General features: G+C 33.9%; 1 protein-coding gene across 1 annotated transcript in view; it reads right to left on the reverse strand.

The window, feature by feature from the left end:
* Positions 1–22,500, reverse strand: part of LOC135205824 (sodium-dependent dopamine transporter-like) — a 380,876-nt gene that overhangs the window by 88,266 nt on the left and 270,110 nt on the right. The window contains exons 5-8 of the mRNA XM_064237076.1: positions 22,482–22,500; positions 22,038–22,177; positions 18,806–19,034; positions 8,870–8,982 (exon numbers count right to left, since the gene is read on the reverse strand). The exon at positions 22,482–22,500 is cut by the window's right edge and continues 115 nt beyond it. Coding sequence (XP_064093146.1) covers positions 8,870–8,982; positions 18,806–19,034; positions 22,038–22,177; positions 22,482–22,500 — 501 coding nt within the window. The remainder of the gene's footprint in view (positions 1–8,869; positions 8,983–18,805; positions 19,035–22,037; positions 22,178–22,481) is intronic.

A 22,500-nucleotide genomic window follows, 5' to 3' on the forward strand; every position in this document is an offset into this window, starting at 1 on the left:
TTAGTGTCCCAAATGGAGACTGAGTATTTTCCGTATGATATCATTAATTATCATCAGTTGTTGGGCACTTTAATAAATACACGTCTACTAAAGAATCCAAAGCATTTGTTTATATTTTGGAAGACGGTACCAAATTTGTCAATGTAACCCATTGAAAATTATATTCCTTGACATTCTCAGCATCTAATACCAAAATGAATTTTGTTTGTTTTATTATTCCTATTATTAAGGTTTTATATTTTAATCCGTGTAAAACATTTACATACTTTGAATGGTTAGCAATGAAAGTATATCTAAACAATAATTGTATTTCCCGTGGGAATCCTTTATTCCTTTTTTCTAATTGTCCCGAAATCCCGAGATCCAAAGGTGAGCTTATTTTACATTTCACCTCAACCAACAGTACAGACTAGTGAATATTGTTAGGTATCAAGCTGTTGAACCTAGGTTATTATTATATTATTATGCCTATGGATGAAGCTTGTATGGGATGATAGCTTTGGAGTGTCATTTTGCTCCATGAATAAAGGACGATAATAACTAGTTCTGCCTCTAGACTCTAGAGAGTAAAACAGTACTGTAAATTTATGGCGGAAAGAAAGACACCTAATGTCGAAAAATTATATTGCTCAAATGTATACAAACTATAGCAGACAGAATTAAAATATTTATTTCTACATATAGTAGACATTGTCCTTAGTAAATGTTGCAAAGATAATTTACCAATCTTTAAAGACTGCTTAGAAAATAACCATAATGTAGTTGTCATATCTACAAAACTTTATGGCTTGATTGTAGAAGAAATATGCCAACAAAATTAAATATTTTTATTTCTGCATAAAGTACATATTGTATATAGTAAATGGTGTATAAACCATTTGACAGTTTTGACGGACACCCGAGAAAACATGTTTCAGAGAATACAGGTTTTCCCATTAGAATGCATTTGTTGCGCCATTATTTACATAAGAATCATCGCATAGTGATGGCGCTAGGCAGTGCTTGTCACAGACTGATTTGGCTGTTATACTCTGTCCAATCTCTCCACTCTATATCTATGTGCCGAACACGAGAACTCACGACGCTCAGTAATACCTTAGCTCATTTGTAGCTTAATGCTTGAATATAGATCACGGTGATGTGATAAAATTCATTCAGATATAAGTACATATATATAGTTATACAAAGCTAGAACTTTCGACTCAACGTCCTTTGCTTAGCAGACTGACATATATAAGAAAATGAGTGTACAAGGAAGGGTCGTATAAATGGCAGATAGGGATTATAAGCGAAATAAGTACCTGTAATCCAGCACACTTTGAGAATTAGTAACTTTCCACAAAAATAATGGTGCAATTTAAGAGGTTTCCAAAAAGATTGAGTCTAAGTGCTCAGAAACCGGGACAAGAAAATGAAAGGATTATACAGGGCAGCAGCTGACCTCACACAAAGTTTTGGTAAACAATAAAAACCTTTTTTGCAAGGTAAAGTGATTCACAAAAAATATATATTAGACATACATATACAAAGAAAATATCTATAAGACAACTAATTTGTATTTAAACTTTTCTTTCCTGAAGCACAAATCGTGACAGATTCCTGGGGCTTCAAGTAACAGTAGGGAACTCTAAAATCCTAATAATTATTGTTTATATGACCTGGGAAAATAATGTGATCATTATTGCATGACTCTAGTTGGGTTACACAGTATTATTCACGATTCTCCTGTTGATCATATTTGTATAATCGGGGATCTTAATTCTCACCTCACAAAACAATTTTATAATGAACTTGCTTCTGACAAAATCGTGCTCTCCAAATTAGCGATGTCATGCTCCTCCCTCCCTCCTATTCATATGTACATAATAGAGCGGATGCAATTACAACATCCTGGCTGGACCATTGCATCACACCACCACAACTTCATGATTCTATTATGCCCTGCAATATTCGCTACGATCTTGCAACGGGCTATGATCACATCCCATTTCAGGTGTCATTCAATACCCCCATCACTCTCTACCGTGAACCCCCTAACTGACCGCCCACCAGTGGTAAACTGGGATTTTAAAAATCAACAGAAAATCAGATACTTGAGGGGGACAACGGAAACCAGTTCAACCGGCAGACGCCTTACTTCAAAAAGATGTGGCTTGAAAGGAATAATATGGATGATGACCCTTTAATTCACGCCATGCGAATATTGATGAACTATAATGACTCTGTTTCGAGGTATATACGAAACCTTATCTCTGATAATACTGATGATATTGAGGAAGGAAAATGTGAACTGCAATTAAAGGTCAGAAACTCCAATTCCAATAGGATTGTGTTCTATAAAACTGTTAGTAACCCAGATTTAATCGTTCATGACATTTATACAAACCAATTAAGACTTAATGAAATAGAACGTGTATCATGGACAAGAATGCGGTTGAGTGCTCATTCATTGGCAGTTGAGACAGGTCGGTGGAACAGAAGAGGTAGGGGCCGTCTGCCGATGGATTAGAGGTTGTGTTCATGCGGTGAGGTCCAGACAGAGACTCATGTCATAGAAAATTGTCCACTTTCGTTACAGATCAGGCAGGCGTATAACGTTACCACAGCTTTAGACTTGCTAGTAATCAGAACCGATTATGATGTAGTAAGGTAAAATTGTACATAAGCTTCTTTCCTTGTATTGAATGTAACACGTTATTTAATGTGTAAAATGTAATTACAGGAACTTGTTGATGGCGTATGGTTAAATTGGTTTTGTTTTAGTACAATATATGTGTAATTGAAATTCATTTAGTTTGTATAAGAGATTGTACAAAATCTACGGTACTTAATTTTGTAATTTGGACCAAATACTCTTTTGTAAAATTCATATTATTTTGTATTGTGGTCAATAAAAATATCTATCTATCTATCTATCTATCTACTAACACAAGTTGTAGAAATGACCACCACAGGAGGGATCTGAATGAATTCTATTTGAACATAATCTCTGCTATGCATGCTTCGGGCAGGTCTGCCTTTAGATTTCGTCAAGGTAATTCTCGTAATATACCTGGATGGAATGAGTTGGTTAAAGATCTATTATACATATTCACGAGAAATGTTTTTACTGTGGAGGCAAAATGGTAGCCCGAGGGAAGGACACCCTGCATCACTAATGAGACAAGCGAGAGCGCAGTTCAAACTTGCTCTCAAGCACTGCAGATTAAATGAAAAACAACTAAGAGCCGATGCAATCTGACAATTACTCTCGTCTTTGGAAAGATATCCAGTCCTTAAATCCCAAAACTAAAAAGCTATCACAGAGAGTGGGGAAGCAGTCGGAGACGGGGCTATCGCAAGTATGTGGGGCGATCACTTCAACAAAATCCTGAATTGCATAAGTGATCAAGATTCCCGAAAGGATATAGATAACCTCCTTACTAGCAACTTTCAATTTAATTTTGCAGACCGTATTACGCCAGGTAACATCAGCGATGCCATAAAAAGCCTACCTAATAATAAATCGCCCAGCTGTGATGGTCTTCCAGCAGAGGCTTTCAAATTCTGCCATCCGAAAATTTACATTTTGCTAGCTGCCCTATTCAATGCGCGTATTATTCACCAGTTTCTTCCAGACTCTCTAATCTTAGTCCACTTGATACCATTAATCAAAAACAAGCTAAAGAATGCAGCTGACCCTGGCAATTACCAGCTGATTGCAGTCATAACAATCGCATCGAAGATACTTGAGTCGGTTCTTCTAGTGAGACTTCTCCCCTTTCTACACACCACTGACAACCAGTTCGGATATAAAGCAAACCACTCAACCGACACCTGCATCTACATACTGAAATAATTGCTGAACTACTACCTATCATCAGCCTCTCCTGTTTTCCTTTGTTTTGTGGATGTGAGAAAAGCATTTGACAGAGTAAACTACCTGAAGCTCTTCCTGAAGCTGCATAAAAGAGGCACATCCTTATATCTAATTGGCATTTTACATTGCTGGTTCTCCAAACAGCAATTCTTTGTCAAATGGGGTAACGTATTATCGTACACCTTCAGCTCCCTAAACGGGCTTCGGCAAGGGGGCATTCTCTCTCCATACTTGTTTAATACGTACACAGATGCCTTGAATGTCAAACTGAACTCACTCCAATCGGATGCACTGTCAATAAAATAACTATAAACTACCTCTGTTACGCCGACGACATGGTCCTGATTTCCCCATCAGTGCAAGGTTTCCAACGACTCATCAACACTCCCAGCCAATATGCAGAGGGATTTGATATACTATACAACGAAACCAAGACCCAGTGCATGTCGCTGCTCCCGAGATCGCTTAAGCAAATTGCAGAACCACAAATTTTCCTCGGAAACCATCGGCTGGAATTTGTGCACGAATTTCTGTATTTGGGTCACATTATCACCGACGACCTTAAAGATACGGCAGACATTGATCAGAGGCGCCGTAAACTATGTGCAACTGGCAACATGATTGCAAGGAGGTTTGCCTTCTGTCACCAAGGCGTGAAACTGCTTCTCTTCTGCTCGTACTGCTACAGTATCTAAGTATCTATGGGTGTTCCCTCTGGACGAACTATACCCGAGAGACCATGCACAATGACATTTTGAGACGCCTCACAAACACTCCTCGCTACCACTCCGCCACACAGATGTTCTTAGAAAATCACCTGGACAATTTAAAAATCATTGTATGGTGAACAATGTCCAGTCTGATAACCCAAGTGAGAAACAGCAGCAATTCGCTCATACAAAGCATCCTAAGGAGTGAAGCAAAAAGAAGATCTGAACTGTGGGAAACATGGGAAAATGAGACTTTTGTCCCGTAAGGGACAATTTCTGTATTGGCAAGATATCATCTGCAGATTCTGTCATTACTATTATATTTATTGTTGATATTTTACCTTTTAATTTTTCCTGTAAATACTATCAAGCCCTCTGGACCTGACTACCGTAACCACCTAAGGTCTCTAGTTGAAATCTAAGTTATATAATCTGTGCATTAACTGTTATAACTCTCAATGCATTTTTTTCTCACCAACATCATTACTGTTATTACCAGTCTTATGATTACTATCCTTTATGTTACCTCAGCTATTGTGCGGGTAAGTGCCGATTATTCATTTTTTTATCATGTTGTCTCATGTATCTAGATTGTTACTGTCTATATTTTGTATATACCATGTATATGGCCCTGAGCTGAAATAAAGGATATTATTATTATTATTATTATTATTATTATTATTATTATTATTATTATTATTATTATTATTGAAAGATATTGCTGCATCAGCTACATTTAACTTGTAAATAGTCTTCTCTATTTATCTAATAATTGCTTTCTCTCTGCTATTACAAAGGGCGAGTATTACGCCGATATTACTCATCAGGAGGAGTCATCTTCAGGGATATTGCTTACAAATTTATTTGCCACAATAAATAGATAAACAAATAGGTCAAAATATGAAGAATTAGTGGCCAACGTTACTCTCGGCTATCGTGTACACGTGAGTGAGGGTTGATTTCGTTCTACTACTGCAACATTTCTCTCTTACTCTTTGGTATGTTAGTAAGGTAGAAGTTTGTGGTATGCAAGGTATTTTTCTAGTTCCTCCAGAAGGTTTTCGAGGACATTTCTTTCAGTTTTTTTTTTTTTTTTTTTTTTCTAATTGATTTATTGAATGGAGGACCTGTTTTAAGATAGATAAAGTAAAGTAACAACACTAATAAGTTATTGAGGCTCTGGGCAAAGAAATTCACACACACACACACACCCACATATATATATATATATATATATATATATATATAATATATATATATATATATATATATATATATATGTATGTATATATGTGTGTGTGTGAGACTGTATTATATATATATTATATATATATATATATATATATATATATAATATATATATATATATATATGTGTGTGTGTGTGTGCGTGTGTGTGTGTGCGTGCGTGTGTGTGTGTGTTTGTAAATAAATTCTTCTGTCAAAACAGGATACGTCTCAAGTATAATAGGCCTATTAAAATACTGGTTTAAGGCTAAGGACTAATGTCGGTGGGCTAACTTCCACCTTTATCAAGTAGTGAATAACACAAGAGGTACATTGGCTAAATATATAGTGGGAGATATGCCCTTAGGAGATGCATGGGGTCACTGCTAAGCCCACTTTGGTCCTGTTAATTGTGTTAATCCGCTTCATCGTTGCCTTAATGAAGATATTTCTATATGGTCAGAGAGTCCCAAGTTCCAATGGCGCCTGTGATTCTGACCATATAGATAATATCTTCCTTAAGGCCACGATGAAGCAGTTGAAGACAATTACCAGAACCAATGTCAGCTTAGCGAAGACCCCAGTCATCTCCTAAGGGCACTTCTCTCACTATATATTCCGCCAATGTACTTTTTCTGCCATTCACAACTTGATAAGGGTGGAAGTTAGTTTGTCCGAAATATAGTCCTTAGCTTTTTAACCATGGGCCATATACTATATTATATATATATATATATATATATATATATATATATATATATAAGTATAAAAGGCCCATTAAAAAGCTAAGGACTTAGCTTTTTAATGGGCCTTTTATACCTTTTATATATATATTATATATATTTTTATATCATATTATTATATATATATATATTATATATATATATATAGATATATATATAGTATAAAAGGCCCATTAAAAAGCTAAGGACTTAGCCTTTTTAAATGGGCCTTTTTACTTTTATATATATGAATATAATATATTATATATTATATATAATATTAATATATATTATAGTATATTATATGTATATATATATATATATATATATATATATATATAAAGTATAAAAAGGCCCATTAAAAAGCTAAGGACTATATTTCGGCAAACTAACTTCCACCCTTATCAAGTTGTGAATGGCAGAAAAAGTACATTGGCGGAATATATAGTGAGAGAAGTGCCCTTAGGAGATGACTGGGGTCTTCGCTAAGCTGACATTGGTTCTGGTAATTGTCTTCAACTGCTTCATCGTGGCCTTAAGGAAGATATTATCTATATGGTCAGAATCACAGGCGCCATTGGAACTTGGGACTCTCTGACCATATAGAAATATCTTCATTAAGGCAACGATGAAGTGGATTAACACAATTAACAGGACCAAAGTGGGCTTACAGTGACCCCATGCATCTCCTAAGGGCATATCTCCCACTATATATTTAGCCAATGTACCTCTTGTGTTATTCACTACTTGATAAAGGTGGAAGTTAGCCCACCGACATTAGTCCTTAGCCTTAAACCAGTATATATATATATATATATATATATATATATATATATATATATATATATATATATATATATTAAAATACTGGTTTAAGGCTAAGGACAGCAGCAACTGCCGGTACAAGAGTCAAATGATGGAATCGGCCTTAATAAAAGAGAGGCAGGTAATGAACATCTCAAAAGGAGCATGGATTTCGGACACGATCGACAACATCTTCATTCAACCAACCCTTAAGAAGATTAAAGGAAGATTATCAGCGGGGGTGACTTAAAATGGCTTGTTTGTGGATGGACCTCTTGGTATAAATACCACCTTTTCTGTAAACTTTTCTCATTCATCTACCTGAAGAGGGAGACAGCAGTCTCTGAAATATAGTACTTTTTTCTCTATATTTTGGTGTTTTTATGGGCTCCTTTTATTAGATATATATATGTATATATATATATATATATATATATATATATATATATATATATAATTGTGCGTTTGGTGGCAATCGTACGCTCGTCTATGGGAGTGTGCTTTTTATGTATGGATGTAAATTTGTAAACCAAATATTTGTTCTGGGATTCCTGCTTCATTGGTCAAACAGAGGCAACTGAAATTTTCTCTCCAAGTTTTTCAAAAAGGTGGTATTTATTGTAGCTTAAAGGCTACACAGGAAAAAATAACCTATCGATGTCAAGTATATCACATACTATAGAATGTGAAGGCAAATGTTTTCATACATGATTTGTATTGACGACGTTGTATGCTGCAATGCCATCAAAGATTACCCCAAGCTTTTGGAACACAATAGCGCCTCTTAGAAAAGAAAGAGACAGCAGACATCTGGTGAACGTTTTCTTTTCTGTTTCATTTTTATTATTTGTATTATTCCTCATAGTAGCACGAGTCTTCAAATGGAGAAACAAATCACAGTTATGTAAATGTACATATATTTAAGTTTAAAACAGAAAAGATAGCTTTCGGGAATCTGTACGGTTCCCCTATCAATCTCAGATTGATAAGGGGAACCGTACAGATTCCCGAAGCTATCTTTTCTGTTTTAAACTTAAATATATGTACATTTACATAACTGTGGATTTGTTTCTCCATTATTTGTATTATTCAGAACATGAACCCTGCACACATGGAATAAGCCCACAGGGCCATTGACTTGAAATTCAAGCTCCCAAAGAAAATGTTGTTCATTTGAAAGCAGTAAGAGGGTAATAGAAATGCTGAAAGAAAGAATCAGTTATTAGAAAAGAAAATAAGTCACAAATCAATAAATAAACTGATAAGAATTAAATCATTGAAATACAAGGAGGATTGTTTTAGGGTAGTAATGAGTTACATCTTCACTGGAGAAGTCATAAGGCACATTTACTGTCTAGCTACTGCTGCTGCTGTTCAGCAAATGTTGTTGCTCTAGGCAGAAGGCAAAAAGTTTCAACTTCCCTCCTCAGGTTAATACGAAAACGCTTACTCACGCTGACTGCATTCTCTGTAAGTAAGGTACCGAATCTGATGTAAAATAAGAAAACATATAAGCAACAGCAACAAAATGTTTGGAAGTTAACTCACCCCAGAGTCTAATCCTAATGCGATGAGCATGAGAAAGAATAAACAGGACCACAGTTGAGATCCTGGAAGTGTTGCCACAGCTTCTGGATATACTTGAAACACTAATCCAGGACCTGGAAGTATTATTAAAATTTTTGTTTTGTTTGTTGATAACTTCATTGTGCCCATTAATAAGATACACTATGGAAATGAAAATTGATGGCGGCCTATCCTTTTTTGGCTGCCTTATACATAGAAGTACTATGAACAGAAAACCTATCAATAATTCTGTACACTTACATTTTCATTTAGGCCTAAGCAATGAAGTAAGGAAATTAGTTTCAAATGCATGTTTTAAAAGCTTTACTTTCATATAGCCCTGAATACACGGATGATGAAATAGCTATAATTAGGGATACAGGCAAAAAAAATAAAGTATTTAAGAGAAGCAAAAAAGACAAAAGATACTTTGATAACTACAAGGAAACTGACAACACAACACAAAAAGGCCTGCTTGTGTTACCACATAGCAATAGTTTCAAAGCTACTCCTCGTCCACTTAAAACTTAGAAATTAATGTTACATAAAACCAAAACTTTAATGATACATGAACTTGTTAAGAACTCTCCCAACAATATTAAAGGACGTGTATATCAGATCTATGTAAGTTCTGGGACAGCTTTGATATTGGTCAAACTGGAAATCTTTGGAAAAGATAATAGAACATTAGAAATTGTTTAGGATATGCACAGAAGAACAATGGATTTTCGCACAAGTTAGTAAAATAATTGAGCGTGGATAAAAATGATAGTTTATTACAGTAATATACTAGAAAGAAAAATTAAAGGGTCCAGTTTTACATAATAATAATTTTGTAATGTCAGGGTATGTTTAAACTCCATCCATTAATATTAAAAAGAAATATGTAAAGTGAATATATTTTAAGGTAGGTAGTTGATACGGGATGAGGGCAGAAAATTTATAAATAGAGCATTGAACTCAAACCCTAACGATTGCACTGATCCTCCCACTATGTCTTCCCACGTGTTTGGTTTCCATCCATCTGTGTATTATACACTTGTCCTATCCCTCAAGCATATATACTGTAGATTTCTACGGTCTTGTATCAGCCATCTAGAGGTCATAAATATGAATACGAAAACATTTATCATTAGAACCCAGTGTTTCATTTTTCATGTGGTGTATGCATACATGTGTGAGAGCAGAGAAAATTCCTCATGGAGAAATTCCTATGAAAATTTGTCTTTTAGTAAGATTTGCCAGCAACAAGTGGTACTCATCAATTGTGTTCGTCATACTCTTACAAAAGTATTCTTTTAGAAAACGGGTTCAACAGGGCCATGAGCTTAACCAAAAAATAAAGCAGTGTTGCTATGGAAAGAAAGAGTTACCAATGTAAGGTATATGGACGCTCGAAAAACACTAACCCCTCAATAACATTTCATAGGTTTCTATAACGCAAAAATAAAGAGATTACTAAGATCCCCTTTTACTGAAATTAGCCGAGAATATACTCGTACAAGAATGTGCCCAAATTAAACAAATGATACAAAATAAACAAGAACCTAGAACGCCTTTTCTGAGGTTTTTAGCAACTCTCACTGTAGTTGGTGAGAGACCACATTTTTTTCACATCCATCCATATGTTCTACATGCGTAGCTGGAAAAGAAGTCTATTAATTTAATAATAGTGCAATTAAAATATTATCATTACTTTTGAACAGTAAACATTAATACCCTTTATTATTTTGAACTCAGCAAATTTCTAGACTTAATCTGCACTATAAACTGATCTTTTGCAAAGGTTTGAGTTTTTCAGTCTGCTGGTAACAGAGTCTGAAACTTCTCTCTGAGGCTGTCCACTCCTGGCTGTACGTTTGCTTACAGATGTAGTATATGCTTCTGATGTTAAAGATACTCTTAGAATTCAGTATTTGCTCAAGGTGCCTGCACAGGATCCTGATTATCTGGACTGGACAGACTGTAATTTCTTCTTCCCAAACACCTCCATCTCAACACGAATTGGAGTTGTAAATAACGAATCTTTTAGTTTCCTCGTTTAGTTTTTTGTAAAATAAAACTATTGAGATAGCTTTGTCTGTTCGTCCGCACTTTTTCTGTCCACCCACAGATCTTAAATCCTAATGAGGCTACAGAGATGTATATTGGTTTGTTAATCCTTCACCCTCCAATCATCAAACATACCAGATTTAAGCCCTTAAGCCTCAGTACTTTTGATTTCATTTAAGGTTAAAATTAGCCATAATTCGGTTGCCCTGATTATACACTGTATAGAAACCTCGATTGCGCCAAAGCAGCATTATTGCATTTTCTACTTGTTTTATCTTGATCACGGTCATATTGGAAGAAATCTTCCTCGTCGAATTGTAATAAATTATTCTTTGTTAAAGGCACCCTAGGCACATTAGTTAGGACAACGCAGACCATTAAGTTGACTGGCGTGCCTACATTAAGCATACAGAAGACTTTTGCAATAAATTTAGGTCGGCAAATATCCCCGTACATAACATAAAACTTCTCAGTCTCAACGTAGACACCCTTTTCACGAAAATACCCACAAAAATGTATTAACGTTCCTCAAAAATAAACTTGAGCCATTTGCTGACCACATCCCCATAGAATTGAATAAAATAATGCACTTGTAGAGCTCTGCATCACTAATAACATCTTATCCTTTGGTGATAAGTTGTACCATAAAAAATTCAGTTGTAATATGGGGAGCCCGCCTAGTCCTGTGTTAGCAAACTTATGTATGGAGTATTTTGAAACAGTAATTATAAACTCTGTCAAATCTGCTGATATGATTTAGCTTCATTATGTAGACGACATCTTAACATACTGGAAAAGCGAGTGGGGCAATTTTGATGTCTTCTATAAAAATTAAATTCCTTGGTCAGGAGCATAAAATTTAAAGTAGAATGGGAAAACAATAACGAAATCCCCTTTTTAGATGTCTTAATCATCAGAACTAATAAGAACTACAAATTCACTGTCTTCAGGAAAGCAACATTCTCACTTTCATACATACATTTTTACAGCTATCATGACATTCCAGTTCAACTTGGCATAGCAAGTAATTTATTTCTTAGAGCCCCGAAAATTTGCTCCCCCAGATTTTTTTAAAAACAAACTTGAAACAATCAGAAATCAGCTTGTCTTGTTAAAATACTCCAAGCACATAATAGAAAAAGCCATACATAAAGCAAAGAGCATTTTTTACAAGCCCACAGAAAACAAAGAAAATTAAAAATACACAAACAAAATCATAATCCCTTACATTGATAATTTACGATAGATCACAAATCTTAGGGCCCTCCAACCCTTTCATCTTTACTTACCTAAATACACTAGGGAAATCCTTAATTAACATTCAGTAGAAACCAGTTTCCAAAAACATGGGGGTTATGAGTTCTGCTGTAGGGATTGCGATAAGTCATACTATAATTTCACTGGAAAATCTCTCTCAGAACGATAAACTTAACAAAAACGATCAGTTAGATATGGACAACATAGTTTGGCAATTTTCCATAATATAAATAACACGAACCATACCATGGATTGGAGCTCATCCAGAAGTTTATACAAGAGCAGCTGTCGATACAAATGTCAGATGGTAGAATCTTCACTGATAAAAGAAGAAGATAATAGGATCAATTTTTCCAATGGAGCCTGGGACTCTGACCAGATAGACAATATTTTCCTTACGGCAATGATGAAGCGGATCAAGACAATTAACAGAACCAACGGCGGCTTAGCGGGGAAACCAGGCATCACCTAACGGAATATCTACCATAATATATTTGCCAAATGAAACTCCTTTTGGCATTCACTACTTGATAAGGGTGGAAGTGGGTCCACCAAAATCCAAAATATAGTCCTTAGCTTTAAACAAGAGTGTTTTAATTGGCCTCTTATACTTATTTACACACACACCACACACACACACACACACACATATATATATATATATATATATATATATAATATATATATATATATATATATATATATATATATATATATATATATATATATATATATATAAATATATATATATATATATATGTACCGAAGGGGAATAATGATAATAATTTCGTCCCCCCATGGATCGAACCACCGTCCAAGTGGACGGGGACGAAATCAGGACAGTCAGTGACGCTATCCAATCAGCCAACAGAGACGCTTTATAGTATATATATATATATATATATATATATATATATATATAAATATATAAATATATATATATATATATATACATACATACATATTTATATATATATATATATATATATATATATATATATATATATATATATATATGTACATATATAAAGAAAGGAAATTAGTATTTGTTAACATTAATGGGTCGTGTGACAAGACATCTGGAGACGATCCCTATTAGAAACATATCTGCCAAGATAGTTGCTGAAAAACTAGTGGAGTTTTTCTCAAAATTTGGTATACCAGAAATAGTACAAAATGATGGAGAAACAAATTTTACTTGCAAGTTATTCCAGGATGTGATGAATTTGTTAGGGGTGAAAGAACAATTATCAATTGCTTATCATCCAGAGACTCGAGGAGCCTTGGAAATGTTCCAACAGGCATTGAAAAGTATGATGACAAAGTATTGTTCTGAGTCAGGAAGAGAATGAAATGTTGGTTTACCATTAATGGTGAATGAAGTTAGGAATGTTTATTAAGAAAGCATGGGATATTCACCTAATGAGATGATTTTTGGTAGAGAAGTGTGAGGATCGTTGAAGATTCTTACAAAAAATTCGGAAGAAAATCCAAAGAACTTAAAGAGAAGTTTGAAAGAGATTAGAAAATTCTCTTTAGAAAATTCGAAAGTGAGTCAAGAGAAAATGAAAAGAATATATGATGTTAAGACTAAGCTAAGAAGTTTTAGTGTTGGTCAACAAGTGTTAGTGTTCTTACCTGTCAAGAGATTTCCCCTCACCAATAAATTTCAAGGTCCTTATATAAGATAATTGAGAAGTTAAGTTATAGAACTTATGTGACTGAAACACCAGAAAGAAGAAAACGACAAAGGAAGATACATGTGAACCTCTTGAAACCTTATTTCTGAGAAACTAAAAATTAAACTATGTCAATAACACAAACAACTTCATCTACAGAAGACAATGATGGCTATGAATTGGGAGCTGAAAGGAAGATGAACAATTCTTCAATTTTGGAAAATTTGGAGGATAAACAGAAACATCTGAGTGTTGAACAAAGTGAAGACTCAAGTGAAGTGGTTAGAAGTTTCCCAGAAATTTTTGCAGATGTACTTAGGTGTAATGATCTAACCAAGCATGAGATCAAGATTCAAGGAGATGGAAAACCATTCAAGCAAAGAGCTTATCGCTTATCACCTTATCATCGAGATGTTTTGAAGAAAGAAGTTGAGTATTTGCTGCAACATGGAATAGAAGAACCCAGTTCAAGTCACTTCAGTTCCCCATGTGTGTTAGTGAATAAACCAAATGGTTCATTTAGGATGTGCATTAATTATAGGAAACTGAATTCTATCAGTGTGGCTGACAATTATCTTTTGCCTCCTATAGATCAGTTACTTGATAATATTGGGCAAGCCAAGTTTGTTTCCAAGATAGACTTGTTGAAAGGATATTATCAAATTCCCTTAGATGAAAATGCTAAGTTGTAGTCAGCTATTATCACTCCTTTTGGACTGTATCAGTATACTTTTCTGCCATTTCGTCCGATGAATGCACCTGCAACATTCCAACGAGTGATAGATCAACTGTTAGGATCTATAGAAGGAGTAAGTGTATACCTAGATGACATAGAGATTTACTCTACAACATGGGAAGAACATCTGAAGATTCTGAGGAAAGTTTTCAAGAGACTACGAGAACTAAGACTAACAGTCAAGATATTGCGTAAAGCTAGAAACCATATCTGGAAAGAACAATGTAGTCATAGATTATCCTGTTGGAAATCGTCATATCCAACACCACACCGGGATAACCAGTATTCATCGGGGAGGCATCTTATATGTTGTTGCTTCCGCAGTGCATATCTTCCCCCCAGTGACGGTATGAAATGTTGTAAAAGTGTTTACATTGTTTTCAGATTCAGTATTATTTTTGCTTAGAGTTAGTATGTTCTAATAATGTGTTCAGAATTCACAAAAACATAACTTGAAAGTTAAGAATAACGTAGAATGTGAAAACAGAGAGAAATGAGCATTTTCTGTTCGAATCAGGCGATTGCTGTCATTACTTGAGGTCGCGTGGCTCCACTTTATATATATATATATATATATATATATATATATATATATATATATATATATATATATATATATATATATATATATATAAACATTTATGCGATGCTTACAGTCTCGAGCCATGTGAAGATTGCATCATCTTTCGTAAGACCGATCTAGAAGGATTCTGCCTAAAACGTTTCACGTACGCCTATTAACTTTCTAGTGATGAGATATTCTTTTGCATTGAAACTATTTGATATTACTGACAAATTAACTCATAGATCTAGACTTGTCAAAAGAGTATTTGTTGGTTCCTAAATAGCTTAAATTTTGAAGTGGAAAGATTTATGACGTTACTCAAGGAAATGACGAAACTTAACTTCATTCAAGAAAATTCTATAATCATATAGTTTGTTTTTTAGACTTTTATTGTCTTAAATCGTGTAATAAAAAATATTATTTATAGATGTAATCCCAATTTCTCTCTATTTATCGCTGTAAAAGATATAACGATTTAGCAAAGAGAACTGGCTCCAAAATGTATTGTTCCGTGTTACAGGCATTTTAGACAAGGTTTATTCCCAAGTTACCATACAAGAGAGATTTTATGGTTCTCAGATTTGAAAGTGTGTCGTAAGGAGATAACATCTCTCTCTCTCTCTCTCTCTCTCTCTCTCTCTCTCTCTCTATCTTCTCTCTCTCTCTCGCCGCATACGAGAGAATTTTGATTTCACATTAACGTAAATATTTTATACTTTTTTGTCGGTCACTCATAAATTTTAGATGGTATTTCTCAGATTTTTAAAATAATGCTTAGTGCTTATGCATATTTGTGGAATTTGAACAGACATTGTAAAAGTATGTAACAGGCGCCTCGTGTGTAAATGTTTATTGGTGTTTTCGAAAAAGGCCTTCTGAAAATGGTATATCAAGGTTAAGTTCAGTGCACTAAACTTAAACATAAGTACTTGAAATAATGAAAGTGCTTAGGTTATTTTTTCACAATTTGGTGTCGGTGATTTTTTTTCGTGCATTTATCCACTTTTCTAATTAAAGTGATTTTTTGTACACTTATCCATTTTTTCTTATTGAAGTATTATATATATATATATATATATATATATATATAATATATATATATATATATATATATATATATAGATATAGATATTCTGCGTGATTAATGCTTTCTTAGTGTTTTTGCAATTTTGGTATTTTCCACATTTTTGTGTTTGCATTCACATTCACAATTTGATTAAATAAATGCTTTCATTAATCAATCATTGCAAATTTAATTTAATTTAACACTTATGAATTAATTTTCTAATTTTAGTTGTTACCTAACGCTTTGAATTTTAATTGAATAATTTAATTTCTTGATTTTTGTGATCAATTACTTTTTATTAATTTTACTTAATTATTGGTTCAAGAATTAATTAAACTGTGCTGTTTTCAAGTAATGATAAATTTAACTGAGATAGTGTATTTCTCTTATAAATTTTGAATTTAATCATAAATTTTTTTATCTAAAATTGGTATGTATTTTTTCACCAGTATATTTAATTTTGTTTGGGTGGAAATTAGACTGGTACTTGAGCTATTTTCCTTCAATTTAATTGAAGTGAGTTAGAACCAGGGAAATACTTAGAGTTTTAAAAGTAATTGATGGAGTGATGCCCTTTAATTAATTTAATTTCATATAAGATTACTTCACACCTGTTTTAATGAACTTAATCTGATTTTCTTGTATAATTAATAAGCTTTTAAGGGATCACTGTTGCCTTTAGAAGATTTAGTCGTATTTCATCTGTGATGAAGGTAACTATGTCATGATTGGTAAGTGTAGTAACCAGATACTTGTCACTTCATCATCACATGTGATGTGATATATATATATATATATATATATATATATATATATATATATATATATATATATATATAATATATATATATACAGAGAGAGAGAGAGAGAGAGAGAGATTCATTTATATATGTATGCATGTATCTGGTAAAAAGTTACCAGTAGATTCTACATATATCTCAGCCGAAAAAGCAATAACTGCAGTTGCTCACTTTGCTACGATGGTGAGGATGGATCCCATAATCGCAACGAGGTCACGTTGCCGACCCAACCAAGAGAAGGATAAAAGTTTATTGACTCTCATATATATAGATACCTGTCGTTTTCAAATATATATATATATATATATATATATATATATATATATATATATATATATATATATATCTCTTTTTTGGATAAGCTTGTTACTACAAAGCCTCGAGATCCAGCTTCAAAGAAATATGAAAGAAATCATGTCGGGTAGCGGGAACGAACCCGTGATAGCATAATCACGATGAGGTCACCTTGCAGACCTGACCTCGTGGCAAGGTGACTTCGCCGGGATTATGGTATCCGGGTTCGTTTCCTGCTACTGGACATCATGATATTTTTCAGATTTCTTTGATTAGTTCACTTCTCTCGCAATATCACGCCAGATAATTCCAAATTTCCACTGACTTCTGAAATACCAATATCTGCAAGACTGGATCATTAGCTGCCATGATAGATACGGAGAATGGCTATTAAATTCACAAGCCAACAACATTCAGCTGACATGAGTTCAAAGTAAAATCTTAAATGCTTTGATTATACTCCTTTACAAATAAAGCAAAGGTAAATAGTAATATGGTATGTTTAGGGAATCTGACTCATTTTAAGTCAGTCTCAACAAAGATTGCGGATTCATCGCTACCTAGTTTATGATATTTAGTATACTTTATTAAAGTATGATTCATTCACCATATATAATTATTACACAAGATCATTTATCTAAGAACTCACTATTATTTTCATTGTTGCAATTATTACTGTTATCATGTATGTGTGATCATGTGAGTAAGCTCCCACACAGCATAGGTCATATATGTAAATGGACAGTCCTTAATTAACTTACGGTTAATAATAAAGATAAGTCCAGAAAGAGGTAAATGTGCAAACGCCTAAACAACAACAGAGATAAAAGAAAACTGAAGCAATGATACGTGGTCGTCGAAGTAGCATTGTATCCTTGTTAAGCATAAAAATGTGAAAACAATTGAAACACTGTCAAGAAGAGATGTAATCATATGAACAACGAAGTAGTAATTTCATTAGAGGAAAAACTCTGAGGACTGTACTAGTGTAGAATGATAATAATTTCAAGTTTTTATTAGATACATTCATTTATATTCTGTGCAGGAAGTATTTCGCATTAGGGAGTTTCATTCAATAGATATTCAGCCTGAGTGCAATATTATTTTCTGTATGAAACAATATAAGTGCAGTCTGTTTACATCAGCTACGTTTTATTGATCCAGCAAATTTTTCTATATCAGTGATTCACTGCTAGTTCCTTCCCCCTTTCCTGCAGACATGCACAAACATATTCATGCATTCACATACATGTAAAAGTACTGCCAAAATTAAATATGTAAATCATTACCCCTTTATCTTTCATTTATTTACACTGTGCATGTGAACTGATAAAGCATAAAAGATTATTGCAAGAATTAAGAGAATCTAGTAGTTTAAGTGACGGTTTATGTTAAACTTGTTAAAACTTAACATTCTAAAATCGAGCAGTCATTCCACAGAGACTGTATGTTGAGAGGGAGTTACTTACCATCTGTTGCCACAGCGCTGATGGGAGTTTTTTGCTTGAAAGCCATGTAACCCAAATATGTGAAGATTACAAGACCTGAATAAAAACTAGTGAAAGCATTGACTAGACTAGTAATCAAGCAGTCCCGATAACAGTTGTTGTTAAAGTTGTTATACGAAGCATAGGACAGGTGTACTCCAAAGCCAGCTCCTACAGAGAAGAAGACTTGCACAGCTGCCTCATACCACACCTGCAATAAAATAAATGTTAAAAACTGTTAAGAATTTTGATGGTCCACAGAAAAATTGGGACATTATTTCAATTTTTATGTTTTCTTAATCGTCTTCAGGCAACTCCAATACAAATTGCACAGATGATAGAGAGTCCCAGGTTGACAATTTAGCATTTTTAATGCTATATAGCATTTTGGGACGATTTAGCATTTTAGGGTGATTTAGCATTACAAACTTGGATATTGGCTTCAAACAAAAACAGCCCTCCATCTTGTTGTAACGTCATTGGAGCCAAAAGTCAACAAACTTATTTCAAACAAGCAGGAACAAATATCACACTAAAATGTGTAATACTTGAACAAAATTTAAATTTTAATTTTTTTTTTAATAATTAAAATAAACCTTTGTTATATTTAATAGATGCATCTCATATTGATAAAATAATGGTTTTCTGATTATTATTATATAATCGTATTTACCTTTTTTATATTAGTGGTCTGCCAAACTTAAAATTATACATTAGTGGTCCATGAACTTCAAAAGGTTGGCGATCACTGTATTACAATGTATGGTGGAGTCAATAACTGGCAAGGCAGTTTTGATCACTTTTATTTTTATTTGTCTTTATTTGTTGTGAAACCAAACAAACACAGTAGTGATGTGTTCCCTCACTCTTGATATCAGAGGTAAAGTCTTATGTTTGCAGCCTAGATATTGTTTGGACATGGTAATTGAATAAGAGGTAACAAAATTCTAAACAGAACTCTGCCTGTGACAACTGTGATAGCAACAAATTACACACATACATCATTTTACTTCTTTAGCATGAACTCCACCACTTTAGAGACTGTCTTCGATGTTTAAGTGCAGCTACTCCTACAATTTAAGTCAGCCAAAATTGAAACCCTATGGCTAAAAATTCACTTAAGGTGCAAGTGAAATAACTGCCTCATTGAGCCATTCCAGACTTCAAGTCCTGTGAATTGAGGCCAGAATCTAGTGGGGATCGAAAGGCTTCCCCTACAACTGTTCCAAATTCAGAAGAAAGTAGATCAAATCAAGTTAGAAGAGCGAAAGCTTCTTCAGTTGACAAACCTATCTCCAGCTCCACCTAGAAATAATTTCTGAACATCAAAGCTGATTAGATTTCTACCCCAGAATAATGAGAATTGACCAAAAGTGTTTTCCTCTTCCCTCACGAAATTAATGGAATGTCATCAAGTGCCATCTAAAGTCTGATCTTCAGTCCTATCTGGACATCTGTATAATCAAGTCACGTACAAGTATGCCTAGGACATTTTGTCAGCAAATGAGTTATACAACTGTTGTCTAGTAAAGACATGAATTCTTGAATCGTATGAGCTCTTGCCCAAACCATATAGATGCTGTCTATACAGCAAAACCCCTGTAATGTTTATACAGCTAACCTCCATCAAACATAATACTGAATATCCCTTTATCTTACGTATCCCAAGATAAATTCTACCTCCTTTCTATAATAGAAATCCTATGTAAAGCTTAACCCCAATTACAAGTTTCCCTTGTAGGAGAAAAATAATAATAATTCAACTTTTCCCATTACAAAATTTATAAGAAAAAAAATATATATATAATTTAGCTATATAAAACGTAGCATGAATCGTAACGCAAATTGCTGCCGCAACCTATCCTATCGACCCGAATTGACCCCTTAAATTCTTCCCCATGGAATGTCATCATCGACATAACTGAAAACGGTGCAAACCTCCGAGTAATCAACTCCAAAAGCAAATATCGACAACTGGTATCATCACAGCATTGTCAGCATTAAGCCACTGTGTAAACAGCATGTGCTCAAATCGCACTATGGACTTGTCTAGTCAGACTCGTAAACTCAGAAATCATCATTCCTTCAAATGGCCCAAAAATCGTTTATGAAATCGTCGATGGGAATCCTCAATAAATCTTTACTGATGCTATAGAATCACATTCCTCAAAAAATTATCCTCAAGACATCCTCGATGTCACCTCAAGGGTACCCAAAAATTGTCCTTGAAAAGGTAACTCATTTATGATACTGCCACATGTATATAAAATAATCACCTAGTCTTGATATAAACCACAGAAAACCATAATTCAACAATTATATACCGCCAAATATAACCACTGGTGAATATAAAGATACAACACTTTTATAGGGCCCTGTTCGTTCATATACCTGTATCTTTTGATTAGGTTTGCTCGCCTATGATTTGTATACGAATTTGTAACTCACTTCCTCTTCTCCTCTTGTCTCAGACAGACATTTCAAAAGCCTTCTCTGCAAGCTATCTCAAGATGTAATCTTTTGGAGAATATAAGTATATTTTGCTACTCTGTGTTTCCACGACTTACCCTCCACCCAATGAAGAATATGAATATCGAGTTCAGAGAATATCTTCGCAATTCAAATGAGGATGGAGACAGAGAGAGAAAGAGATGTCATAACACACTGACGTTCGCTACGCGAATCAAAATTACCAACATGGCTACCACTAATATTATAATATATATATATATATATATATATATATATATATATATATATATATATATATATATATATATATATATACATCGAACTACAAATGTCCTTTAATATCTAATTCACTCTACCTAGGAATTAATATATTTTCATATATGTTTAACCGAAAGGGATTTCTTTTAGTCGGTAAGAGATTTGTTGCGGCCGTGAGCCGACAAATCTCTTATCGACTAAAAAATTCCCCTTCGGTTAAAAGTATATGAAAATAAATCAATTCTGAGGAAGAGCGAATTAGATATTAAAGGACATTTGGAGCTCGATGTATATATATATATATATAATGAAAAGTGTTTTTTAGTTTGCATAATTTTTTAATTTAAACTGCAAAATTTTGAATTTTCAGCGATTACATGTTTTTGGGTATTATTCACTAGAGAGGTGGTAAATACGTTCTACATGTTCTCTTCCTAGAATGAATGTAAAAAGGAAAATGACTGTGAGAAGAATTATTTCTGACCTGGGGGTTAGATAAGGCAGATATGGAAGGCTTAATATAATACAACAGACCATCTGCCGCTCCGGGAAGTAGAGCCCCCCTGATTAAGAGGAGCGTCAGTATTACATAGGGCATCGTGGCTGTCACCCAGACAACTTTTCCTGAAAAAAAATACAGAATTAATAATAATGTGTGCAACCATCCGAAGTTAATTTTCATATATTTTTGAGATTCATTTCAAAATATAGTCTTATACTTGGCTGTAAACTGCAGATTTTCTCATGCCAAACTTCAAATTACATTCTGTTCAGAGTAGGTTCGAGTGTCGCAGTAACTCTAATCGCTATGTTGTGTTAGCTAGATAAATGATTAAATATAAAATGGACTGATCTTTGTTAGTGCCAAATATACCAAGAGAAGGAAAAATATAAAATGGGAAATACTCTAGTTCGCCTCGCGTCTCACCAGATGACTTAACTCCTTT

Source organism: Macrobrachium nipponense, chromosome 11, assembly GCF_015104395.2.
Source record: "Macrobrachium nipponense isolate FS-2020 chromosome 11, ASM1510439v2, whole genome shotgun sequence".
NCBI classification, from domain to species: domain Eukaryota; kingdom Metazoa; phylum Arthropoda; class Malacostraca; order Decapoda; family Palaemonidae; genus Macrobrachium; species Macrobrachium nipponense.